Raw genomic sequence first — 27,774 nt, forward strand, 5'->3', positions numbered from 1 at the left:
TACTTACTGTGTGCCAACCAGTGAACCTCTCCGTTCGAAGTGGTCAAGTGCCGTACCTCTGCCACAGCGCGTTTGCAAAGAGCCGAAAAATCGCATAGTGTGCTCGCTGCACTTTCGTCCAGAGGATTACGAGTTCAACGCCCACTTACTGAGGTCGTGTGGAGTGCCTTTCAAAGCAATGCTTTCCCGTAGCGCTGTTCCGTCGGTCTTGCCTGCATTCTCCGAAGCGCAAGAACAACTCCAGGTCGAAGACGGGGCGGTGAGTGCGGCATTTGGTTTTCACGAAGGAAAAGCTACAAATGTGCGATTACGTACAGCCATGCTTCAGAACGCATTTTCTCTTCTTCGCATGAAACAAGCGCTTCGAGGTTTCTGGGATGGTATTTCAACCGTCCACGTTGACTTAATGTTAACCTTTGGTGTCCCTTTAATGATTTGTTGGCGAGTAAACCTTGTCTTTATGTCTGCTGTGCGTTTTTTGATAACCACTTAGTTTTTGTCGAAACAATTGCTATACTGTCTGTTCCTCTATGGTATAAGCACTGCAAACATCGTACAAACTGAGGTTAACGTTGGCCCCTTGAGGATCTAACGAGTGAATACAGTACTTCGCGGTTATGCACAGTGCAGCCCTGCATGCGTCCCTAAAGAATCATCGGTCACGGTGACCTGTGGGCTCCCGTACTAGGCTTAATGTTATTGCAGTGATACCTGTTCATCCTGATCATATCATTTGTACCACGTTTCTAAGCTGCCGGAACACGTGCCGCAATAATTTGCTAATCTAGTTTCAAGTTATTTCACAAGTCTTACTCTTTTCCACAAACGAGTACCCGTCCCATGCATTAGCTTAAGTAAAATTAGCTTACGGTGAAAGAGAAGCAGCGAGTTCCCCACGCTCTCCACGAGTTCAGTACATGCAGCTAAGCTCACAGCAGCAGCTGAAGGCGCACTAGCGCACTAGTATCAATATGACGTTCTTGTGACGAGCACGAGGACTTGGGTTCGACTCCCGGTCTGGGCCACTGCATTTCAATACAGGTGGAGTGCAAAAACACTCGCGAATGAAGCTTTGGATCAGGTGGAGAAAATTAATCAGAAGCTCTCCACTATAATAACCACTGTGTTATTGATCTAGAGCTTTAATGCCAATCCATTGCTTGCTGACAAGTTCAAAAGCCACAAGCGGTCAGCAGGCACGTACCCAAGGGGGGGCCCGGGGGGGCCCGGGCCCCCCCCCGAAATTAAGACGCATACCCCCCCCCCCCCCCCTCCCCACCCACGTCACCACTTTTCACACGCATTCCTAAGGCGCTGCGAAATCAATGTTGGAACTTGATAGCTATTCGGCGGTCAACATTTTGCTGCCTTTTTCACTCCTTTTGGATCGCGGTAGTTATCGGCACCTTTTGGTGGTGTGAAGACCAGTTTCCTCGTCGATTCGGTGCCCACGCGATTAACTAGAGATGCGTTCAGTTATCATCTTTTCGACGGTCACGCGCTTCGCTGTTGCTTCGTTAGTACAACCTTCTTCGTTTAGACTGATCCAGGGACCAAGAAAGGGATTCGGTTTGTAGTCAGCTGGTCTGTATGCACGTGGGACGAGCTGCGGTCAGAGAAAACGCCAATTGCGTTTAACTTTTTCCTTTTGCTTCATTATTTCCTCGAGTAACGGCTCGCCGCGACGCTGACAGATTCTCGGAACCATATACCCGCGATATGGGTTAGGCAAGGTGAAAAATAATATAAATCGAAACAGCGTCCATCATCGAACCCTGCAATAACCGTTAAATCCATAAACAACATGAATGTCATCCATTACCTCGTCTGGTTTTTGCCTAATTGTACAGCACTTCTCGTGCAAAATTGCCAACCGGAAACAAGAGCCGCAAGGCGTTGAGAAATTAAGCGATCTGCTAAGGAATCCATTGTCGGCAACCGAGGTAACAGCCAAACGGGAAGTAAAAGCGAAAGTTAACAAATGTAACCGTTGTTTATGAAAATATTTATAGATCAACATCTTTTTATTTAAAGACGAAGTAGAAAGAACGCCGCCGGAAGTGGAGAACAATTCCGCGTGTTTTCAATGACGCTTCTACAGTTACCAGTCGAGCCGCCTGATGTAGCCACTTCTCTGCTGTGCTTATGTAAGTGTCTTTCTAAGCTTCCGCGGTGGGCGTAGTACGTCTAGAATCGCAGCGTCCTGCGCCCTACGAGGTTGTACTAGACTGGCAGCCACGCATCGTTACGTAAATTCTCAAATAACAATACGAGTCTTTGGCGGCACTTGGTAGAGCATAAACGAGTGATCCCACATAACTGTGACGGTTCCGCAAATATATATTTATCTATAGTTCTTCCAGAGGTAATTCAAAAAACGCTACTATCGTCGGATAAAAATTAAGTCTGCAAAGAAGCCCCGCCCACGCCCTCATAACCGCCAGCCACTGTTCCTCCGGGAGGCTGCAATTCGTACTTCAAACTTTTTCTGTTACCCAAATGAGGCGGTAACCACAAAGATAAAATTATTAGCGCGTAATTTTATACCTTTTGCCTCGCGTATTATAGTGGAACGGCCAAACCCTAATTATTTATTGAACTGAAATAACATGCTTGCTTTGCTGCAACTATTTATTGTCAAGTTTCACTTTAGATGGCAGTGAAGTTTCAGGAGTAAAATGGCTTCAGCAGTGAAATGAACGGTACCGCAGACTTTTTAAGAATGAAATGCTCAGACTCCATACACTTTGTCCATGTTCCTGCGCTTCTTTCCTGCGCAAGTCAATTTGACATAGTTCCTTGTTTGCCAAGTAAAGGAGAGCTGTATCGCACAGGGCGTACCTGTAAAATACACCTTATTTCATTTCTCTTTTTTGGGTTTACGCGTTATTATGACGAATGGTGGGCGTTATTCACATTTGTACTAGTAAACTACCCCCCCCCCCTTCATTTGCATAGAAGTTACCTTGTGTTGGGCCCCCCCCGAAAAAAAATCCTGCGTACGTGCCTGGCGGTCAGCTATAGTGGCCGTAAGTGTCGTCATTGATTTGGCTGCAGAGGCTTTCCGCGGAAGGCGCTTGACGACCCTCGCCTCTGGCGCGTTGTCGGCGTCGCCATTAATGAACGGAGCTGATTGCGTTCTTGGCTCGGCTGTGCGGCAAATGCCTTTCGCAGTGACACTTTTGCCGCCGACTCCCTTTCGGCGCAGAACAAATCCGCCGGAAGCCAGATGCACGGAGGGTAACCCCGCGAGCTCGGGAGCTGGACATGCCGGTGCTAACTTTATGAAAGCATGCTCGGCGCACCGAGCTGTCTCGCGACCAAAAATTCAGTCGGCGGTGTGCGACGCTCGCTTTGCGCCCGATTGTACTCGCAGCCTTCACAGCATGACCCCTGTGAGGCACACGTATACCTCGTGCGCAACTAGTCGCGACAGAGAAGACATCGGCGAGAGAGAGAGATCTGATAGTGAAGCGGGCGCTGCTTCGCAGCGGGCAACTCCGCTCGGCGTCGTTGGGATGTTGTTGCTGCGCTCCCTTTCTTTCTCTCTTTTCCGGGGCGCAAGATTCGCCCACCTCGGTCACGTTCGGCAGGTGCACGCTGCAATATGGCGACGGGCCAGGGCCGCACGTGCGCCGCTGCTCGATCGCGCGTCGTCTCCTTGTGGAGGCGCAGCCACGCCGATAAATAGTCGCTTTCGAGTGTCGCTCTGCATATAAGCCCGAGGGTGTTTACATTCGGCTCACGCTCAGCTGTCCCGCGCACCTCTGGCCGGCCGATCCGATCTGACTAGTCGTGCGGCAGCCATTTTTTTTTCTCGCCTTCTATTATTGCCCGGGAAAGTGGGCCGCACTCTGTTCGCGATGGGGCGCGAATCTCGATGACCTGCGCTGGATAACCAGGGACCACGACCACGTTCCCTGGTAATCGTTCGACTACTCGAGGGCAACAACCGGCGCACGTGGTCGCGTTCGGGTCAAGTGTGTAGCGAGGTCGCTCCCCTGGGTTTCCCTTCTAACCTGCGGCGCTCGGTCGCGCGCGTGTCTACGTGTCGCGCATCTAGCCATGCATCGTGTCATTTGTTGAATTGCAGACTTCATTTCAGTGTCACTTAGTGAGGCCAAAAGGCCAGGGAGGTTGATAATATTTTGGTGCCGGCGTTTAGTTTCTCTCGGCACTTCAGGGATGATGGAGACGGAGACCGTCGCGGTGATCGGTTTAAATGTCAAATATTTAGGCTGTCACGAGTTTCGCTTCCGGTTTTCGAGTTCATTCTCAAAAAAAAATTGTTACACGCCTATGATCGTATAGAATTGCATCTTGCATCGTCAGGTAGCCATTGAAATACCTTTGAGAAGGCGCGTTTCTTTTAATCTGTTATGTTGTCAGGGATGTGGCGATAACCCTAGCCGCGAAGTTATTCACAAATCCACGAAGTGCTGCAGTGTCATTACACGGGAGAAAGAGAACGGAGTGCTGCAAAGCAAAAAAAAAATTTGTATGCACGGACATTTTATATTGATCTGCATGTATGCCATACAATCTAGGTGAATGCCAGAAAGCGCGATGTGTTTATTTACGGGTGAAACCTCGTTTCCGAAATGGGAGTAGGAAAGGGAGGAAGGTCGCTTGGTGGCGCTGGTCGAGCAAAGGATCAAATGAGCGTCTGTGCACGAACGAAGGTCAGGTCTCCTTCTCGCACCACACGTCATGTGCCTATATTTCGGCTACTAAACCTTTTTAAGAATTCTCGCGGCAAACGCCCCCCTGCAAAACACAGCAACGCGCGATGGGGCCCTCCCAGCTTTATTCAGGTCGGAATGATTTACTCGATGTCGCATTGGCTGGACCGGCAGTCGAGCTACACTTTGTGCGGATTCATATAAATTTTAATTGTACGACGGGTGAGAGAGACACGCACGAAAGCTGAGAATCGATCGACGTCAAACCAGCGAGAGACGTCTCCGAAGTCCACGTTTCGTCAATTGTTTTCGTCATGCAGGGCGAAGCGTCGCCGAAACGTTGGCTGCGGGGAGACGTCACTCGTTCGACCAGCCGTTTGATCGCTCGGTGCCCATCTTCCTGCGAACATCAAAAGGCTTAAAACGCTCGCCTGCGTTGCCTAAGCTTCTCTTGGTGTCTCATTCGCGGTGCACGCGTCTTGCCGACGGCCCTGCATCGCGGCCGAGTGACGGCTTCGTACGTCGACTCCCGGCGTGTCACGCTGCGCGGGCCTATTCGGGCAAGACGCGTGTATCACTCGCGAGATAGAGACGCGATGTGTCCACCGTGACGCGTTTGAGTGGACAACAGCGCGAGAGGCCGTGCGTGACTCGGTGAGCCTCGCCGGGACGTCCCGCTTACGTAGGCGCGAGAAAGTGGCCGCACGCTCGTCCATCGCGTCGGTTCGCGCCCGAGTGCCGCGTTGCACCGCGTCCCCGTTGCGGATGAATGGGCGACGGCTCCATTGAGGGCGCGACGAACAAGGGCAGGCCGTTCTCGCCGCGGCTCGAGACGTCGGCGCGGAATGGAGAAGGGGGTGTTACGTTTCGCCTATGACGCGCGCTGTAGCCGACGCGGATTCAACGGACGCCGGGGCTTCATTCAAAGCGGCGGACATTTTGGCCCGTTCGGAGCGGCCGCGACGCATCCCCGCCGAGCGCGTCCCGGCATGTTCAGTGCCACGTGTCTTTGTGTGTGCGTGTGTGTGTGTGTGTGCCCACGCTTGTCAAAGCGCGGCAGCCCGGGAGAGGAGCTCCCCAAGTGTGAAGCGAGGAGGACTGACCGGCGCCGGCCCGGCTGATGCGTCACTACACTCGTCTCTCTACATGTCTTAGTCCGTCCGTGCCTCGCTGTCACGTGGTGTCATCTCGTGACCTTCCTTCTTGCCCGCGACGCCAAGAGTATAAAAGCAGCTGCCCCCGGACGCCAGGAGAGAGGCTCCGATTTCTTCTGTTGAGTAACGTGCTCTCCCGTCTCTCTACTTCGGTCGACCTGACCGCCCGCTCTTTGCGATGCTAGAATAAACAAGTTGTTCTGTTAGCAGTCGCCTCATGCTTTGCTGGGACCTTCGGATGCTTCCAGTGTGCCCCAGGCCGACCCATTTGAAACAACGGGCGCCAACGGTCCGGTTGCAACAACGGGTGTCAGCACTGAGGTTCCAACAGCCGGTGGCAGCGCTGAGATTCCAACAGCCGGTGCCATCGGTGCGGTTCAAATAGCTGGTGGCAGCGGTGGGATTCCAACAGCCGGTGCCATCGGTGCGGATCAAACATCTGGTGGCAGCGGTGTGGGGGCAAGACTTCGCGCCCGTCGGTGTCCAACCGCCGCGGGCTGGCCCGTGACGCGCAGGCAAGGGCCCGGCTCTGGGCGCCGCCGCGGGTGATGGCGCGCTCTCCTTTCGGCGCTGTCGACCGGCGAAGGTCGTCGTCGTCGCCGCACGATTTCACCGCGGGGTCGTACCGCTGTGCGTCGCCTTTTCTCCCTTAACCCGGTTGCGCGCGCGTTTTGCGTGTGTCGTCAACGCTGGCCGCGCTGCCTCCACAGCGTTGGCGCGAACGAGCGAGGCGGCAGTGTGTGTACACGCACGCTGTACGGCTCGACCGGAGCCGGTGTTGCGCGCCAGCCGTGACAAAGGCGGCTCGAAGAACCGAGGACTTGAGCTATTCATTTTTTTTATTTATTTTAATCTTGCGACACCGTAGCCTCTACGTACCTCGCGCTGTGGTCGTGTTTCGTCTATCTCCGCTGAATGAGGCTGGTGGTCGCAAATCCACGCGGTTAGAGCTTTGAAGGAAGCAGCGGCAGAGACGGGATTATTATTTCTTTTTTTTTTAAACACACGTACGAGTGAAGAAAGAAAAAGAAAACAGCGAGCAAGCTCGTAATTGAGGGGAGAGGGGACTGGGTGAACGCCTCTCTGTGCTTTTCGGGAAGGAGGTGACATAGACGTAAAAATGGAAGAGGCCAAGTAAAAACAAAAGAAATAAGACGTCCGATCGCAAAGACTAAAGTAAAACGATGACAAAGAATGGAGTGCCTCTGTAGGAACAGGAAAAACTTACTGCAGATCACAATACTAAAATAAAAATCTTAGGAAATAGAAGAAATAATGCTACAGGTGTTGTCTCTCGCAACGAGAAAAAAAAAAGTGACAATGGGAAGGCACGTGAGCCGGGCCGCGTCCAGACGCACTACTGCTGCGTGTAGGGTACCGGGGCACTCGTCGATGGTCGTGTACGGGATACCTGCACAGAAACCCGTGTCGAATGCACACATTGCACGCGCAGAACGCGGACGCAGCGCTCCATGTTTGTTCTCGCTCGTCCCATCTTTAGCTCTGTTCCCCATTGCAAAGATGTTACCGGTACCGACTAGCCGGGATTCCGACCTTACATAGTGCGGCAGGGCAGTTACAGGGTGACGATATTCGACTGCTCAAGTTGTCGCAGGCGTCGCTCTCCAAGTCAGCCGATGTGTATGGAGACAGGCAAACGTACAGCGCTCACAGTCTCTGCACAACTGTTTCACGTGCCGCCGTGTGCGAGAGCTCGTCGTTGTGCTGTGCTCAGTATTGTTCCCGCTGCTTTGCTCGCCTTATTTTGCCCGCTCCTAAGCGCAATTAAATAGGGTTGCAATCAAGCGAGTCAAGGGATGGCAGCAGCCTTGAAATTTGGCGGCAGTCATGCGTGCCGAGGGCTTTCTTTTTAATTACTTAAGAATATCATTAAATGAATACAAATGTGTGCACACACTGTATGGGCCTATCCAATGACTAGTAATGAGGCCATTAACAAAAAAATACAGTGGTCTGTATATTCAAAGTTAGTAACATACGATTTCGTACAAAGAGAGACTCGAAAATAAATATACACGGAAACTTAGATCATACCAGTCGCGGATAGCAGTTGTAATTAACAAACGAAAGCCTTCTCTCAACTCTAACGTCAATGTAAGGAAGTAAAAAAAAAATCGTTACACAACGAAAAGTGATTATGCTGCGTTGAAGTATGTAGCCATGTGTTAGGGTTCACTGTGTGCGCCGATGAAGGAAACGGATGCCAAACGCCCGACACACTACGTGCTTAATCATCACGCTCGCCAACATGAAAGGACTTGTCCGCCGGGTGGGTGCGACGGGATTGTGCAACAGTGCAAATCCTACTCTCGTTTGTCCTGCGTTCGCGTTCACGCCCTCTATCTACGCCAGGGAGTGGTTTCTCTCCGAAATCTCGTGTGCATGTGGTTTGACTGGAGTGTGTTGACCCGACGTTACCTACGCTCCCCACCTCATCACCAGTGAGTGGGTTTCCTCCGTACTCCTCAGCGTGAATTGACCAGTGTGCTGACAACGCCCTCTACCGGGAAGCAAGAGAGAAAGCGGTTGACGCACGAACAGAGCTTCTCTTCCTCGTTGAGCCGTGCTCCCGCAAGGGCTGCAGAAAACAGCGTCAACCTTTCCTTAGCCCTTCAAGAACCACTTCTCTCTCTTCTCTGCGAGCTTCCCTGCGCGCGCGCCGAACGTTTCTGTACTTTTTGTCTTTGAACGCACCGTTCACCCGTGTAATGATGTGTTGAACTTTCGTTGTTTGTTTTTACATCACCTCGTCTTCCCTGCGGGACTCTTTTGGTAAACCTCGTCGCAGACGCCGTTGACGGTCGCCGAAACCCCGTCCCCGTCTAATGAATCAATAGAGAGTTTTAGAATAGGGGCCCCAAACGTTTTGGGGCCCCAAAGAAATAGCGTCGAAGCCATTGCGCATGCGCGAGACGCAAACTGCCTTTGGGGTTTGCGTTGGGAACGCTATTCCACCGATTTAGCGGAAGCTCAAATAGCGTTCCCAAAAGCTTTGCGTCAACAAACATGGCGGCACCCATCGAAGCGACGGCTCTACCTACCTCCAAACCGGGTTCGATTCGCGGTAACGCGTCAAGTTCGCAAGCTAGGAGAAGTGACTGCAGTTATCGCTTTCTCTCAACTAACGTGTGTTATGAAGATTGATTCATTAGACGCCGCTGATTCCGAATTCGAGTGTGGATTTTATGGTTCGTAGGCCTAACACGGCTAAGCTTGGCTGGTGAAGGCACGTAAAGTTGGTTTTGTTGCTCAAAACTAAGCACAACTAATTGTTTGCTGCTTGAAGAATAACCTCAAAATTGTAATTAAATGCGAATACACGCAAGTCAAAATTACTATTCATATCATAAAATGGTATATTTTTTAAAATTATTTCTAATAGCTTTTCTTTGACGCCGTAGTGGCGCTGTCAGCGCAAGACGCTATCCGCAAACGTAAAATCCTATTCTAAAACTCTTCACTCCTGCGTGCCCCAACGCTAACACCCGCAAAGCTCTTTGGGGCCCCAAAATATTGGGGCCCCTATTCTAAAACTCTCTAATCTTCATAACATACGCTAGTTGAGAGAAAGCGATAACCGCAGTCACTTCTCCTATAGCTTGCGAACTTCACGCGTTACCGCGAATCGAACCCAGTTTGGTGCTAGGTTAGAGCCGTCGCTTCGATGGGTGCCGCCATGTTTGTTGACGCAAAGCTTTTGGGAACGCTATTTGAGCTCCCGCTAAATCGGTGAAATAGCGTTCCCAACGCAAAACCCAAACGCAGTTTGCGTCTCGCGCATGCGCAGTGGCTTCGACGCTATTTCTTTGGGGCCCCAAAACGTTTGGGGCCCCTATTCTAAAACTCTCTAGTAGCTGCGTCCCGCGTCTTGCAGATGCTCGGAGCGCCGCATCCGCGAAAGTGCGCGCGCATTGCGTCCCAAGGAGGTCGTCGCGTGGCGTGCGCCTTGCGGCACGACGGGTGCCCGCCGCGTGCGCACGTGCCTCGCGCTCTGCCGCGGCGACCGCCTCGGCTGCACAATAGAGCGAGGCCGGCTGTTGCGCTTGGACGCGGCAGCTGTGGCGACCGCCTTCCGCGCATGCGTGGCGTCGTTCAATCTTTTTCAGTTTTGTTCGTAATACAGCGCGCGCGAGGGGGAGAGGCTGCGTAAACGTCCTTTATGCACGCGCACGTGATGCACGCGTACGGTACGGCGCACAGTGCACGTCCCCCGTGGCTTTTAAAGCGCCCTCTTGCGTGCGTGTGTCACGAGAGGGCGCACGCGTCGTAGCAGGCAAATAAATGTCCAGGGATTAAGAAGAAAAAAAAAAAAGAACGAGCGTCCGGAGACGATTAATTAGGGCAGGCGTAACGCGCGTCACCGGCAAGGTCAGACAGGATGGCGAGGACGAAGGTTGCGCGGCAACTCGACTTCGCCCTGGTCTCGACTGTCACGGCGCACCACGGAGATGCGGTCGGCCGAATACGCGCCCTCATAAACCGTGCTAATGCATACATTCCCGGTGTATGCCGAGTATACAGGCGATGTCCTATCCATTCCCGTCCATTCGAGCGAGAGCGCGCGCGCAGTCGTCGGTGCGCCAGCGGATTCCAAGTCTGGCCCCTCGGTCTGCCTCGCAACTTGTGCCGATAGCAGCACCCAGTGCTGTGTGTGTGCTATAGATCGCGTGTCCACCCGCTGTCGTCCAGCGTAGGTCTCGACGCGACGGCGCCGGCCGCGCGTGCCCTTATCGATAAACTCTACGGACAGACACGCACCCTTCCGGTTCCAGCTGACAAGATATATACGCTTCGACAAAGGAGAACGTGCTCGTGGAGTGGACAGGTGAGCTCGCCGATAACGCCCGACGGGGCGACCAGCCGGAGCGGCCGAGTTCACGTGTTTTTGTAGTCACGTACGCAGTGTGCTGTGTTGTCGGCGGAAAGCTATTTTTAATTATCGCCGACGGGACCGTATGCCTGACGTGTCATGGTTTGTGCCTGTCTGGCTGCCATCGTCGAGAGCCATTCGGCGCCCTCGTCTTTACGGAATACACCTTCACAATTTCACAAATGGTTTGACGGCTGTTAGCTGCCGTCGCGTTACTTTATATGAGGGCCTTATAGCAAGGCGCCGTCTTGTAGGTTCGACGTTTCAGCGTAACTGTGAGGCGGTGTGCGTCTTGTTGCACTTTGTTGATGTTCTAGATGAGAAGACCAGAGGCATGACGTCGTGAAACTTGCGCGGTGTTGCGTTTCCTTGTTCATACGCTCACGTTGATGCATCTGGCTTCCATTTGACAGCGCTGCTACCATCGTGCTCCGTTCGAAAACCTTGTCTGCGGTGGGCTGCGGCTGTCGGTGCGAGCATTTCTGCAAGACGTCACGTGTATACCTGGCGGACCGCTGTAACGTTTTGACTCCCTTGCGCAGAGTATAGCTGGCCAGATAGTAGTCCACTTTCTGGCCGACCTCATCTGGCTTTTCCAGTCAATAAAGTTCTTCTTCTCGACTCCATTATGCTTAGCAACAGAACGTCCGCATCTAATAGGTAATGTAGTTCCGTCTCAAACACACCAATAAGGTGAATGTAAGAATAAAAATAAAAAGGAGGCTGTGTGCACTGTGCTGCCTCAGTGGTTATATAGTGCTCAGCTGCTGGAGGCGAGGTCACGGGGTCGTTCGTCATTTGCGGTGCCGGAATTCTCGATAGCCGTGGAATCTAAAGACGCTGCTGTACCGAGCTATTCGGGTGGTCGCTTCAGGGAGCTTTGGCAGCGCCACAAGGATCGTGTGATGGGGTAACTAAGCGTTACTGCTTGCATACGGGCTCCACTGATGAGAAAAAGGAAGGAGGGTCATCACTTCCATTCCCGGTTATTTTTCGTAATACAGCTTCAAAGCCACTTTTCACCTGTTTCGTCGCACTGTGTAGGAGCTGGAGTGAAGCGTCAGATAAAAACTGGCATCCGGCCCACGCTGTCGTCAGCGCCATTCACGCAGAAAACGATGTCGAAATGTCTCGTCAAGATAGAAAGGTGGGTTTGTTTACGTAAATTACATAAGCAATCGGATAACGTTACATCTCGGCCGCCTACATGACTGTATCGAAGCGCACTACGCATCTCGGAGCACCGAACACTCCAGAAGAAATCCCAGTGTACTCGCTTAAATACCGTCTGATCTGCGTACGTCCAGGGAAACCATGATGTCACCTTCCTCCAATCGGCGTGTCCGAAAGCTTCATGGCGAGGGGCACAGCTGCCTATGTTGACTGAACACGATGTGGAAAGTACACTCAGGCACGCAAGGATAACTGCCCCAGAGAGGCCGGAGGGAAGCGGTCGATGGCACAAATATTTTACGGGAGGGGGCTCAAAGCCCTCCCAGCTGACGCAGCGTTGCTCGTTTAATGGCTTACCGATTTAGCTGTCTCGTTTTTTGACGGTCGGCTCGCAGCGGCTGCATGGCATATCCTCGCGACGCGCGCCCTTTCCTCGGGGCTCTCGTCGTCGTATAGCGTCGTCCTTCGACCGCCGCTCGACAAACCACGTCGGCAGGCGCCTTGGTCTGTTCTACGTATTGGTTCGTGGTTCTATATAGCTGACCGCTTCGCAGGACTGACGCGTCTTCCAGCAGGAGTGCTGGAGTCGTTGGCGATTTCACGACCCCGGTGTCCCATCTTCGGCGCGTACGCCAAACCTAACGGCCGGAGCGCCCTTGAACGGCCACCCCGTACGAGCGCGCGTTAAAGAACACCGAGCGTGCAAAATTAATCCCGCGAGAAAAAGACATCGACTGACAGCGAAGAGGAAAACCTTCGGACGTCACCATAAATGTGTGGCATGCTTCTGACACTCGTGTAGTCCTGGACCATTGCATTCCTCGTGCAAACTGTTGGCAATGCGGTCTGGCGCCCCCAAAGCTGAGTCAAATCAAACCAACAACGTGCGGCGATCTCTCTTTCCCAGTTTCTAAGCGTCCTTCTCGCGGCAACTTCCAACTCCGTGCGTTCCTTTTTTTTTTTTTTCGGCTCCCAAACATAGCGCATGTAGTGGTACGAAACATACCTCGCCTCCCGACTGCTAACGGGCTCCCGTGATAAACGACTAGCGTTGATCGGCCGGTCGCAGGCCGGTTATGCATGCGTGAGGTGCACCGAATTCCCGCGTGAATGACTCCCTTTTTGTTTTTTCTCTCGCTCGACTCCCAATTGCCAACGCGCCTTCTTCCCTTACAGGCCAGGCCTTCCCATAATCCCGACTTTGAAATCGCCCCTTTTCATTGGCCGCAAAGGGTTGGATTCGTGCAACCGCGGAGCGTCCAGCCCTTGTTTCCAGCTCACTAAACGCGTGCTCCCTTTCTCCGGTGCATGGCGGTTCCACGGCGCTCGCTCTGTGGCTTCGTGTGAGGGTGCGTGTAATCTCATTTTGCACGCTGCATTTCTCCGTCATTGCCCGAACTATCTGAGCCTTCCCTCTCTCTCTCTCTCTCTCTCTCTCTCTCTTTCAGCTTGAAAGGCAATGCATGCGTGCTCTCCGCCGCAACGACCGCTGTTCGCGTCAGCCGATTATTCGTCCGTTATTTTTTTTTTTCTTTGTTCTGATGCTCACGTATCGAAATGATGGCGCTGCTGGGCTTGCTTTGGCGCGCGTTCGGGGATTGTTCCGAGCCTTTGTAAACGACGCCCACGTGTGGAAGCGCAAATGAAGGCGAAAGTGCGGTAGACGCGGTGTCGAAAAAACTTGGTAGAAAGAGTGTTCTCTGCCCTGCGAAAACTTTCCGTTGACTGAAATTCCGCTTATCTTCGGTGAACTTGTACGATCTCGTAAACGAGGCGCGTGCATCTTGCGGTGGAAAACGCTTGAAAACAAGTAAGGAAACAACCGGACAGCACAGCAACGAGTAGTAATAGGAGACACGTAGCTGTGTGAAGCAAGGTATAGGAAGTTAAAGAAAGTGTCATCGGCGGTGATGAAATTTGCAGGGCTTGCGATAGAGCGTTCCTGCCCAAGCGTAAGCACCGACACGAGCAGCCGTGGGGGGTTGAACGTGGTTTTAATCTGTTCTTATGCAAAATTGCCTGAATTGTAGATTGCTTCCTAAATGTAACCGACCACAGAGCAAGTTCACTTTACACAACAAAATGAATTTTCTTTCGTTCAGTTCCTATGTTTTGGTTATATTACGTGCTTCTTGCTCCCTGGCTAGATAAATGTCCAGTTTACGATCCAGCGGCATTATAACTTCTAATCGCACGTGCGATGAGAAGTTATCCTGTTATCTCACTCGTACCAGCGAGATTTACTTGATGAAATGTTCATGAAAGTGTACAGGAGTATGCACATCAGCGCGCATCGTGCACATTCTGCAGGCTCCGTTTTCAGCATTTAATTTGCACGCTAAAGAACCCCAGCTGGTCAAAATTAATCCGGTGTCCCCCACTACGGCGTGCCTCATAATCAGATCGTGGTTTTAGCACGTGAAACCCCGTAATCCAATTCAATTCTTCCCCATGTAACTCGAACATTACGGTTTAGAAGGATAAACTGCATTCTAATTAGGGTATTGCTTATAGCGCAATGTGGCGGACAGACACAAACACAAAGCAGAGAAGTACGAGAGCTGCTGTCAACTGTTCATTAACAGAGCGCATACCATTACATGTACAGTTTGGAGCGCGCGCGCCCTGTCGCATAATCTTGTCATTGCGCCAAAGAAACACGACATAAAAATCGCGCATATCAAAGAGCGGCATTCGCGAAGTCTGGGAAGTGCGCAGGCTTGTATAGACGCTTCGCTGATGCAGATAGAGGTATTTTAATTTATTTTCGGATGGCTACAAATCCAACGCAGCCGTGCTGCACTTTATGTTAGCGGTGGTCGTTATCTCTAGCTTAATCCACATAAAACTCGACGCGAGCGGGTCGAGTCAAAAGTCCAGCTGACCCAGCCCGACCGGCCGAGTGTACGCGTATATGGACGAACAAGTCTGGCGAGTCAGCCGGGCAGGTTGACCGCATTCGTCGCGACGCTCGCTCGACTCGACATAGCCTTTTACACGAGCCCGACAAATGGGTTTTCATCCCGACAAGCCGATGCGAGCCGCCTTGGTAGGATTCACGAGCGCATAGCTTGGCTTTTTGTTTGTGTCGGTCCGCCGCTATCTTATACCGTATAGTCAGGTGTTACCATTAGGATCGCGTTTCTATATAATCGCCATTCCACACCCGCAAGTCGCCGAGGCGGCTCGACTGAGTTCGCCGCGATATATACACGACGGTCGCGGTGTTCCGAGCCAGGCGCTCGCGGCTCGATTTTCCAGCTCGACAGCTGCAGTCTCCGAACTCGCCTATAATAAATAAAATATTTTGGGGCCTTAAGAGGACGCCCGAACACACGGTCGTCTATCTTACTGTATGTATACACATACGTGCAGCTTAGATCGCGAATGTAGACGCAACGCCGCTGCCAGTTTCGCCAGTGCGTGCAGCACGCACCGGGGGAGCGCGATGCAATCGTCGCCCTATGTGCATTCGACTCCCGTCGTGACACGAACAGTGAAGACGCATATGCCTCTCATTCTCGCACACGCTAAGTATAAGGAGCCAACGTTGAGGACCTTGTAAAGAATAAGCACTAAGATGCACATTTTAATTTGGGAGCAACCAAATAACCGGCGGCAACATCCGCGGGAGAAGCGAGAAGGCGCCTAACGGTTCGCTAAACAGATAATTAATTGGTTTGCGAACTGTATTGCGAAAATCGCCATTCTGCTGTATGCCAGGAAGTCCATTTTTACTTAAGAGCTGTCACCGTGATGTCATGAACCTGGACGGCTGGTTGCGTCGAAGTAATTTCTTGACCGGTAAGTTTTATACGTAAAAGAGCCGAACAGTGAAGTTCGCATATTGCGAGAACGTTTACCGAGTCGCATCCATTCGAATATCCGTATGTCTTTTAAAGAAGAAAATATGAAATTAGGGACGTCACAGTGACGTACAGTTATGCTTGAGTAACCTCCACGCGAAATTCCCGAAATGGAACTTGCGCCTTATACTTTTCCCTTTGCAATTTCGCTCGCTGTCGTGGCGTCATGATGATGTCGATAATGCCGCGGGCCCTGCTTTTCAAGACCAACTATTTAATCTTACATTTCCCAAGATTTAGCGTTGCAAATTGCGACCGTCATTGCTGCGACTCGCAAAACGTGTCTCCGTACGCTCCTTTAATTCAGCATTTTCCACGTCTAAGCCGCGCTTCGTGTTGTGGAAGTCGCAGCTGCAGTCTGCCGGAGGAAGTGACAGCTTTGAGAGCCGCTGCAGCTGGCGTCGTATCCGCGTCTCGGAGTTAACAGCGCCCAGCGCGCGTCTCTCGTGCCGCGCGTAGGCGGAACCAGCGGGATGGCGATCAACTCGAATTAATGTTTACTCGAAGTCTTAGATGTTGAATGAGCATTGAGAAAGGTCATCGCGGAGCCGTGGGCATCGCGCGTGCACTGCCGATTCCGCATTGGACGAGCGCGTGCGCACCTCACTCCGCTATTTCGTCATTGCGCCCGCCTCCTCTCCTAACCTTTCGAGCTGCAGAGGACATTCGACCGACCTTCGCTTCTTTTCTTTTTCTTTGCTAATTTCTTTATTCGTAACGCGACATTTGACTTTCGGGCATTATTGAAGTGGGCGGGAATGCATTGCGGAACCGTACGATTTGCGACATCAGAAATGCACGCAGTCGGCCCCGAAGCCTTCCTGTGCGCGGGCCGGGTTCCGCGAGAAAGCAGCCCAGATTTAACTCTCAGCCAAGTGAAACAGTACGACACTGTGTTGGTCGCGTACGCTACTGGACGTAGTGCATTTGAAATTCAAGTTGCGTGTCCAGGTTCGAGAAATGTCCTTTTCCTCAGATCTCGGATCTCGTAAATTATATATATATATATATATATATATATATATATATATATATAGCTAAAGCCAGCAGTAGAAATTTCCTAACACTACAGTAAGCGCTGTACATTGAAGTTTCCTTTCTTCTCTCTCTCTCTCTCTCTCTCTCTCTCTCTCGGGCGTTGTCGCAACACAGCTTATGACCTTACCCGCGCCCGTGTGCTTGGAGCGGCAGTAATCGGTTTTAAGTGGCGACGTGCTTGTAATAGCGATGTATGCTTGGAGGTGGCAACGTGCTTGGGGCGGCATGTCGCGCGTTTATCGAATAGAAAGCGCAGAATGGCAAAATGAAGTACGCATTGGCAAAAGTGCTTTAGAAAATGATTGCGCTGGGCAGTCGCCAATCCCTTCGCTCGAGTGGTTTTTTCCCGATGGCCCCGAGTACCCTGCTATGCCGCAGTATGTGCGCGTTGGTAACAGTGGTTACTTTGCCACTTTGGCCGTGCATGTAAAAGAAAAAAAAAGGAAACAATGAAAGCGACAGGGACAGAAGAGTGGGTGGCTGACAACTCGAGAGGAAGCAAATAAGAGGCGCGCGGGTGCATTGGCTCGGTCGTGTCACCCACTGAGGGGAGAAACGGAGGCCTGCGAGTGTTCGGGCGGGAGTGCGGTGGGGGTTCCTTCTCGCGTCTCTACGCTCGGGTCGGTGGAATAAAGTGCAGGAATTTGCGTCACAATGCCGACCCGTGGACCGGGCTGTATAGCCTCGGTCTCAGCCCATCTCCACTCCACCCTGCAGCCCCAGTGAGCGTGTGTGTTTGCAGCGCCTATTTGGCTATCTTCTTTAGTTTATTTCTCCTTTGATTGCTCAGGCAACAGGTGTTCCTCTTCTGTCCCCTTCGTATCTGTCTGGCTCTGAACTTTATCGCTTCTTTATTTTGCGCGCATCTGCGTGTTCGGCATGTTCTCTCCTACCTCAATCCGCCCCCCCCCCTTTTTTCTTTTTTTCTTTGTAAGCTCCTGCCGCATTATTTCGTTGATTTTCATTCTCCATTCTCCACTTGTCTTCTCGGGCGCTGCGCTGTGGCATGTGTTCGGCTAGCGCGGACCTGCACTCGTTGATCGGATGTTGGCTGTGGCTTTCCCCCTCTCCCTCTACCCATCGGCCCTTCTTCCACGTCCTCTCTCTCTCTCTCAAGTGTTCAGCGACGCCCGAGAGGTGTGCAAGCGGGGGGGAGCGAGAGCGACGCACCACGTGACCTCCTTTTATTCGCTCGCCTCTCTCGCGCGCTCGACGTGGTGGCAGGCGGCTCCTCCTTTCCCCGCGCGTGTTGTCTCCGGCGGCCGCCCGTTCATTCATTCGTCGCGCGCTCACGCCGTCGTGAAGGTGCGCACCGTCGACGCACGACCTGCGGCTCGGGTAGAAGTCGTCGAGCAGCGATGGGCCCGCGTCTCGTCGAGCGGACTGCGCCAAGGACGGCGCCCCTGGGTGCTGCTGCCGCTGCCGCCGTCGCGTGCAGCAGCCCCGTGTCGTCGTGACGCGTCCGAGGTGGCGAAACGGCGACCCCTTTCGGCGCTTCACAGTCGCGCCGACGCTGGATGTGAACGAGACTCCTTCGTCCGTGCGCAGAACCTTGCGGATCGGGGAACGTTGCCTCCAGTTGTCCAATCTGAGGGAATTCGGCAGGATTCGCCAACCATCGATTGATCCAGTGCTGTGGACTTGATTACGACGTCGGATAGACGCGGCCAGAAACAACGTCTTCGACGCCCAGCGCAAGTGTGTCGTTCAGCGCCGGCGTCTGTTAGCGTTAGGGTCTGTCTCGATTGGGGCGAACCCTTTAGTGACCTCCCCCCCAGGCGCCTCAGCCGTGAACGCTCGACGAGTCGGTTCGTCGCGGCGAAGATAAGGCTCTCGCGAGCACGCCGTGCCAGCTGCGACCCTCGAATCCGTGGCTCGATCGTCCTAAAACTGTGACCCCGGCGCAGTCCTCCCCCGTGTCGCGACGTTGTCGTCAACACTGACGCAGGGCTTCTTACAGCGGGAAGTTCACTCTGCCGAGCCCGTTTCGGTTCCTGCCTTTCGCTCTTCACGCTGTGGCAGCAGCGACGTGGAGAGAAACCAAGTTCGCTTCCGCGCCGAGCGCGCCAACTCGTCGTACGACAGACAGCCTGGCAGACTCCCGCTCGGGACAAGCGGACGTCGCAAATCTCCGGAGCCTTCGGGGGGGCCGTTGCCGCTTCCACCTGCAGTTGGTGATGACGGCGTCGCTGATTTGCACGTGTCGAGGGCAGTTGCAAGATGTTCGTTCGTGCGATGACTGATGTTTCGGCGTGGCGTTTAAACAAGGCCCTGTCTGCAAGTGGATGAACCTATTGTGAAAGCTCTTCGATTGCAGAGTCATTTGCCAGGGACTGCTCGCGCGCTTTCTGCCGAGCTCTAACAGCGACCGTGTGATTATTCCGTGCGCAGACGCCTCGAAGGTGTGAACTGCGCGAAGCTTCACTCGTGGATACTGCGATATCCGAGGGCGTGCAACGGTGTCGTCGCAGCCGGATCGGGTCGTTGGAGCAACGTTCCGAAGCTGAAGCTACGTCCAGTGGGAATAACGCTACGATAAGCGGAGCCTGGGCAACGTCTGCGCTTCCGGCGTTTGTGGAAAACAAACACGATGTCCGGGCTTAAATCGTGCTGGATCGCACGTTGTCGCTCTGTTTAGGCGGCGTGTTCCCGGAACCCTAATATCGTTCGCGAGTTGCGTTCTCTGCCGGCGGGCGAAGATGAAGTTCCCGTCCCTGACCGAGTGGCTGCCCTCGAGCAAACCGCGCTCGCCGTCGTCCAAAGGCGGCGTGCGACGCCAGCCCGTGAGCATGCCCATGCTGACGCTGGCGTTCGCCAGGCGATCCTTCCGCGTCTCCAAGAGGATCAAGAAGGTCGCCGCCACCGCCGGCTCTGGGGCTTCGGCGGCCGTCGTGTCTCAGCGGTTCGTCTTCAAGAAGAGAGCACTCTCGCCCGGTGAGCGTCGTCACCCACTTTGCGCCATGTCTCAAGCGTGCGCGCGCGAGGTGTTGCTGCGTAGCCGACCACGTTTCACTGTTTTAACGTATTGCTTGCTGGTCCGTCGCGCGTGCGGCCATGCCATCTTCGTGTGCGTTTTCTAACTTATAGGAGAAAGATGTCGGCAGAATCCATCTCGCTATGACTGTAGACGTTGATGCGATTAGCATTCAAGTAGTGTGGCGATGCATCGTATCGCGGAAGACACTTATGTTTGCAATGTGTACATGTGAGATAAGATAGGCAAACGATGTTATGCGCCTTTAAACGCACGCGTGCCATAGCGTCAGCCCGGGTCACAGTGTCTACAAAGAAAGCTTGACTATAAACGCCGCCTCCCAGCCACGGCCAGTTTTGTGTCGCTGGCACTGCGGAATCGTGTTTCAGCATGTTTGATTTCGAATGAACTACAGCGTGATTGCATGGGTGTCTCTTTCGAGCGTAAAAATAACTTTCACTGTTCGCTATAGCAGATTGCACGTTGTAATTTTCATCTGTCGGACATGTAACTTCCTCCAAGAGCGACGTTTCAAGTGCTAGATGGCAGCACGCCAAAGTGGGCGAACTCAGCCAAGAATGCTAGTCGCATTAATAAGGGGATCTGAGAGGTTCGATTTTTGTTTTTTCAGTTATAGCCATACGAACATAACAGACAGTGACATCGGAGAAAGCATGCGGGTTATTTAACCATGGTCGGGATCCACACGAGCGATAAACGTTAGCGTGTTTGCGGGCGGGGAGAAATTAAGTGACGCGAGGCAGCTGCCGTTAAACTTGGACACGCCTGTTTGTATATCGTCATGTACGTATTGTCACTTCTTCGTTCGTTCGCAACGCGCCACGTTTACTGCTCATCTGGATGTTTATGCCGGCACATAGCCCCGCTGGTTGCTGTTCGTATTTTACGTAACACTGTGGCGGCCGCAGAGGTAACTGGAGTCAGTTTCCGAAACGAGGACGCGCCGGGGGCCGGTCATAATCTCGGTTGATCGCTTTTCGGGCATACTACCTACAGTACGCACATTCGTTCAGTGACCTAACTAGTCTAGTGGACGGGATACCCGTCGCGCTATGGAGCGAAAGCATGCCCCGAAACTCTGTCGACCGAGAGTACGAGCCCGGTACGTTCGACAGTCGCAAATGCGCGATCGCAGCCGTGCTATAGAAGACTGCCGCCCCGTGAACTATACTGTACCTGGTCTCGCCTATTCTGTTCGGTGCAGCGAAGGCTACGAAAGTCGTGTCATCGTGTGACCCCAGCAGAGGAACCGTCCACCTCTGATTGCGCGACGCGAACTTACCCGAATCTTTGCCGAAGGATCCCCGGAGCACGACGGGCGAGCACTCGCGCGGAAAGCGTTGTCAGCTGTCGTTGCCGATTGGCCGACGCGATCCTTTCGCTGCACCGCGGCCGAATTGGTGAGACGCTGTCGTCGCAGCGGTAGACCATGCCGCGCTTGTCTGTCGAGCGCTTCGTGCGGCGGTCCAACTGCTGCGCGCATGCAATGGGGCCAAGAGTAGTTGCGCAACGCACTGCACGTGCGGCGGCCTCTGTGCACGCATGCACATGCATGCGGTCGCGTCCTTGCACGAGTGACCTATCGGCCTCTGCGCGGTCGCCATGGAGCGACGCGTCGGTTGGGCGTGCTCGCGGCCGCGTGGTCACCGCGTGCATCCGAAATTACGCCCGCTCGGGGGTCGTGCCGGTCACGACGCAGCGACGAACGTCTCGCGCATCGGCGGCGGCAGCAGCAGGTGGCGGCCATTATAGCTCGCATCCTGCGAAGAAAGGGGTGCGCGGCCTTCTGCATCGCGCGCGCGTAACCGCCGTCGTGGTGCATGCGCACCGGGCCGCGTCTCGCTCTGACGAACCCGCGGAACCCATAGTTTCCTGCAGAAAAAATTACTATCGGGATTTAACATTAAATGCTTCAGTGAGAGATACAAGATGAGACAGGATCCAGTGTGTACACCCTGCATTTGTCCAGTTTTCGTGCCTGTGGCTTCGAACGTTTATTGTGGCGTTATTTCTTACGCTGTATCTTTCTAAATATCCGAGAAATAAGATTGTTTCCTCGAATCGTACCGAAGGCAACGAGTATCCGCGCATAATCGTTGCGTGTATAACGGAGTGTTTTGTCGAATGAGATTAATCCACGAAGCCGTTTGAAACCTTAGACAAATCCACGCACTCTATAGCTACCACCGTTACCATGCTGGCCGAATGGCCACGCCGTACTTCTTTCTCTGCGGTCACTGTTGCTGCGAACTCCATTGCGCAACCCTCGGCTCCGTGACAGCGCGAGGTGTATGGCTATAGCGGAGCTCCTGGTTCACACCGGAGAGAGATAAGAGCGCTTTGTGTTGCGCCGTAATTGCGGCCAGTTTCGTGCGTGTACCTTCCTTGTGTGCGTTTCGCCTGGCTCCCATTGTTTGCGTCGAGAGAGAGTCCACTGCTTAAGCGTTCGCTCGGATTGCAGCAGTTACGTCAGGGATCTTGCGCGTATATACAACCGTGCACACGGATGTTGCCCCCCAGGACACCTGCGGGACATTGGCTTATCGAAGTTCCTTTTACGAAGAGTTTCGTGTGATACCGCGGTACGTGTTGTTTGTGTCTGAGTTTGTTCTCTCGCGCTCTGAAGCAGTTTACCGAAAGCCTACAGCTCTTCCGATATTGGGTATCTCCCTTTCAAATTCTATTTTCGTAACTCTCGTTGGCCACCCGTGACGGGCACTCAAATCTGGCGCAATTTCTGTGACGTTATATACGTTCATCATCGTATATAAGTTCACTGCTGGACCAGCAAAAGGCCTCTCTCGATTATCTCCGGTTATGCACCTTGCAGTGCGTCAGCTGACACGCCCACCCGTCCCTGCAAATTGGCTAACGTAATCACCACGCTCTATCACCCTCTCACTGGGTTTCTTTTACTTGGCAGCCATTTTCTTACCGTAATGTAGACCCCCGCGACTACCTGCTTTAAGCCTTTCATGGATTGCCCAAACTCCATCCCTTCGTTTTAACCTCTACGAGAACGTCAGCTATTCACACGTTTACGCTAAACTATAGCGCGCTCTTGCTGTAACATTAGCGTCCTCCTTGATTGCTCTCCTCCCAGTGTTCAGTCCCGTATCGGTGTTGCGTGCACTGTGCTTAGCCCGCACCCACGGGCGTCTTTCCGTGGAAAGGCGCGCGCAATGCAACGCCCCGGGTCAGCAGCGTGCTGCAGGCTCGCTGGGTGCAGTGCGCGTGTCGTTTCTTCCGGTCCTCGTGGCGTGCAGGCGCCGCCCGAGCGGGCACCACCGCCGAGGGCCGCTTCCGGGCCGGGTGAGGGAAGCGCACGCCCCAGTAGCGGTGGCTTTCTCTCGCTCGCCGAAGAGAAAGCGCGCATACATCCCTGCCGGCCCGACGGCCAGCTTTAGAAATTACCTAGAGCATTGGATAAGCGGCACTGGCGCATGCGCGAGACCCACACTATGCACGGATTCTCTTTTTGTACGGAGCGTGGTTGGGCGCCTCCTGACTTTGGGCAAGCTTCTGCAATGCCGAACGCACCATGCACGTCGAGTTGAGACACCGAAATTTGAATTCAAGCGCGGGAAACAATGCGTAGCCTAGCGCTATCGATCCGCTGGAACGAGTTTTCAGTCGTGGATACAATTCACCGAGCCAATCGCCAAATAATGTGTCGCTAAGTTAGGTTTTAACTCAAATAACATTCATTTTCCTTTCGCAAATTAACTTTCTGTGGCCAGAAATAAAGATGAGCGCGTTCTAATTTTGCTCGACGTGCAACCGTGTTTGGGCAGCGCGGGCTTAATGGCGAAGCTTCGTCTACGCCTCCCCGAAGATGGACGCATCGACTCGCTGAGTAAACTGGGCCCATTCCGGCGACTGCGAAGGCGGTGACTTGGCGGGCGGGTCCTGACGCCAGTGCACGATGTGCGTTTGCAGCGCAAGCTCACCCCGAAGGACCAACCTCTTGATTGACAAGCACAATTAATATTATGTCTTTGCAAATGGGTGTAGGCGCGTCCCACGTCAAGCGTTACCAGTGGCGTAGCCAGAAATTTCGTTCGGGGGGGGGGGCTCACTTTGCAGCTCGGCCTCCCCATTATAATTCAGTCGAGGGATCTATATATATATATATATATATATATATATATATATATATATATATATATATATATATATATATATATTCGTACATATGCAACGACCAGGGGAAAATCTCAATGACGCTGTCCTTTGTTAGAATGTATTGAGCAGGGGCAGCCGTCACCGGTTGTGTATTGCGAGTAATTGCTCGGAAATTATAGTCGCAACAGAGAGCACATATAAAAATCAGGAGTTCTGCAAAACATACGAGGGCGAGTCAAATGAAAGTGAGCCAATGCGAATATATGAGAAACGGGGTACTTTATTTAAAAGTAGTCACCATGAGTATTTAGACACTTGTCCTACTAACGAGTTGCGTGATTCCCGTCTCATAAAACTCCTTGGGTTGCTTCCTCAAAAATCTGTAAATGACTACACGTCATCTTCCGACATGAATCTGGTTCCCTTGAGCAGTTTTTTTTTCAAATTTTACCAAATGTAGAAGACGCAAGGCAGCAGGTCTGGGCTGCATGAGGGATGTTGAAGCGTTTCCCACTTGAACTTTGCCAGTTTTGTATTAACCACATCAGCGACGTGGGAACGGGCAGTGTCGTGAAGCAAGATATTCCCAATGCTCAATTTTCCACGTCGTTTGTTCTTGATTGCGACACGCAGCCGATACGACCTTTCACAACATCTGAAACGATTTAGAGTTTCTCCAGGTTTAGAAAATTCGATCAATAACGGCCCCTAACGATCTAAAAAGAAGTCAACATGACGGCCCATGTTTTCCTTGGGAATGGTGAATTCAAATGTTTCCACTGTAAGCTTTGCCGTAGTGTTTCAGGCTAGTATTAGCGGCACCACGAGTCATCCCCGGTCACAATTGCAGACAAAAAGTCGTCACCCTCATCTGGGGTTCTTTGACGTGCACCTAAATCTAAGTACACCGGTGTTTTCGCATTTCGCCTCCATCGAAATGCAGCCGCCATGACCGGGATTCGATTCCGCGAACTCGTGCTCAGCAGCCTAACACCATAGCCACTGAGCAACCACGGCATTTTCAATTGTGTTGGGGGTGATTGCATGGTGGCTTTGGCCCGGCCATGGATCTTCTTTGTAACTTTCATGTCCTTCTTTGAACAGCTGGCTACAACGCTTCGCAGTGGCCAATGAAGCAGAATGTTCAACGTACACGGCAGCCATACGGCGAATAATTTCTTTTTGGGAAACATCTTCATTTGTCAAAAAGCTCACTACATGAAGCTGTCCAACTTTAGGAGTGTCCATTATGCCACGCAACCATGTTCAACCCAGTGTATGAGAGCATTAAAGAACATTTAACCTCACCTCTGCATGTCACTTGTAAATGAGATGCGTATGTGCTACGCGCATGCCTCGAAAATAATGAACCGAACCATTATTGCGCGGGTTGAAGATACAGCTTGATACAGGGCAAAAAATTGTCACTGGAAACAATGTTCACTGCGCATATACACAAAACCTCGCAACAAGATATTTAAATATACGTATAAGTCTCCAATAAATCTACGTACCTAAGAAAAAGTCACTATATATAATGCATCAAACAAGGCAGATAAACAGGTTGCGCAACCACAGATTCACAGATCACCCCCCCCCCCTCCCTCCACTCCCAATATGTATCGCGTGCGACGGAAGGCGGCGCGCTTCCTCTCCGCTTTTCTCTCTTGCGCGCACAAGACTCATCGTCGGCTCACCCCCTCCCCCTTCCCCCCACGCTTTCATTCGCACATAGAGCATGCGGCACGTGGTCAAGATGTTATCGCCCTTGGCCTTTATTTATACGTAACATGCGGGCAACAGCAGGAATGCGCCTCGAGTCTTCATATAGCTGCTATCGCAATAATATAATAGTATCCGGCAACTGAAGCGTCCCGTGGCCCATTACTCTCCGCAAAAGAAGTCACAAAATCGAACTTTCACCATGCGACAATTCGCTGCGCCGCAACAATGTCTTCCTTTTTTTCTTTTGTGGGGCAGGGGGCGGCGAAATAGAATAACGCAAAGGAACGCTTGTCGGCTACAATCGAATGCCTACTTTGGGCACCTAGTGTGGCTACCGAAGCAATATCGAAGAAAACGTGTGACGCTTGGTCCACAGAAAACCATACGCATAATGCTCGGTATCCTATACCGGCGAGACAAAATTTTCCGGAGAGGTTGCGCTCAAGCGAACTCGTTGCAATCCGTCGAGTCCCCGCAGTGCTGGCGGCGAGCGACTATGCATTGTTTCTTTTTCTCGTCTGCTAGCCAGAAAGCGTCCAAAACTCTGCCAGGCGAAAATGCAGTCGGTCAGAGAAAAGTAACGCGCATCCAAGTGCGTAGCGCGGTTGTCGATGCAGCACGAGAAAAACGCATGCGCTCTGGCTGGATCGGCAGCCCGCGGGTTACGAGAACAAAAGAAAAAAAGAAGAGAAAGGGGCTCAATGTATCCTCGCGAATAAAAGTCAAGGTAGAAAAATAAATCAGAACTTAGTTACAATGGTGGATTTAGTGTCTTGACAAGGATGCTTTGGCGCAGGTGGAAAAAAAACGTTCATTTCTTTTCTGTGACCTGACGGCACAAATGAACCACCACAACGCTTTGTCTCATCGGACCTCGCTGCGTGCTTTGTCAACTTGTGTGATAGTATGTTGATTTGGCTTGTCTCGTTGTATGGCCCGATGTACGACTTTAGAAAAGTCGATGCACCTTTGGCGTCAAATGTTCACAACAGCATTAAACCCACAAAGTTCCGTAATTGAAAATCTAAAGCACGACTTCGGAAATGTCAATGCACCTTTCGCATCAAAATGTTATGAAACTTTATACCCACAAAGTTTCAGAATTGAAATCCAAGCGCTCCGTAGATTCCGCGGCCTCCGCGAGATGCCGAGACGAGCCCGCTCGCCATCAAAACGCCCTTGAAGTTTTGTGCTCGGTGGGGCTCCTTGCGTTACGATATATGACTCCCGATGCATGGGCGTTGCCGCGAAATCCAGCCAGATTTCGCAATGTTCGCGCTTAAATGTTTTTTCGAGCGTGAATTAAGGGCATTGTAGACAAAATTGAGCATGCTTTCCGGCGCCGGGAGTTGTTTTGGTTGGCGGCGCATGACAGCACGAAAAAATTTCGGGGGGGGGGGGGGGGCTGAAGCCCCATAAGCCCCCCCCCCCCCCCCCTGGCTACGCCCCTGAGCGTTACGTTCTGCACTTGTGGGTACACACGCGCGCGCACACACATACACGCACACATGCACGGGCGCGAGCCGTTAGTGTGCGACCTGTACCTCGTAACCATCAGCGTCTCCATATAGCACAAGTGTGATGGAAGCCGTCGAGAAGTGTCACGTCGACTGACTCCCGCATTGCGCGCGTGTGGTCCACATTTGTTCTTTTTTCTTCTCTGAACCTAACTGCGGCTGCGCGGGCTCGTACACTCTCGCCGTATGCAGCATCCCTGGCGCATGCGCAGAGCAGTGACCGGTGGCGCCTGCGTACGTAGTCCCTGGCCCCGTCCGCCGGTGACCCCTAACCGCTGTCAAGGCCCGCCACCTGCTGTCGGCCTTGGGGCCGCAGAGGTGTGCTCGGCGCAGAGCGTACGCGCGTGTGTGTGTAGTTGATGCCTCTGGGTGTATAAACGGCTCGTGCTGGTTCATAGCCTGCTCGCTTTCTATGGAAGGACGCCTGCTGTGCGTGTAGTCGTGGCTTCTACGCCCGCGGTGTGTTTACACACCTACTGCGCGCTTATATACCGCGCCGATTTCGCGGTGTCCACGCGACACCGGCCACGAGCAGCTCCTTGGCGCTACACTCTAATCATGCTGTGTTTGGCGGCAGAGCGACACATTTTAGCGGCAATTATACACCT

General features: G+C 52.6%; 1 protein-coding gene across 4 annotated transcripts in view; it reads left to right on the forward strand.

Moving 5' to 3' along the window:
- Positions 1 to 27,774, forward strand: part of LOC135905288 (centaurin-gamma-1A-like) — a 317,818-nt gene that overhangs the window by 173,938 nt on the left and 116,106 nt on the right. The window contains exon 1 of one of the 4 annotated variants that reach the window (XM_065436305.2): positions 18,111 to 19,738. The exons of 2 other annotated variants lie outside the window; for them this stretch is intronic. In XM_065436305.2, the coding sequence (XP_065292377.1) occupies positions 19,504 to 19,738 (235 nt within the window). In that variant the 5' untranslated portion in view covers positions 18,111 to 19,503. Of the gene's footprint in view, positions 1 to 18,110; positions 19,739 to 27,774 lie in introns of those variants that run through there. One more of the 4 variants, XM_065436308.2, reaches the window with a different exon arrangement.

The sequence above is a fragment of the Dermacentor albipictus genome, chromosome 4 (assembly GCF_038994185.2).
Source record: "Dermacentor albipictus isolate Rhodes 1998 colony chromosome 4, USDA_Dalb.pri_finalv2, whole genome shotgun sequence".
Lineage (NCBI taxonomy): Eukaryota > Metazoa > Arthropoda > Arachnida > Ixodida > Ixodidae > Dermacentor > Dermacentor albipictus.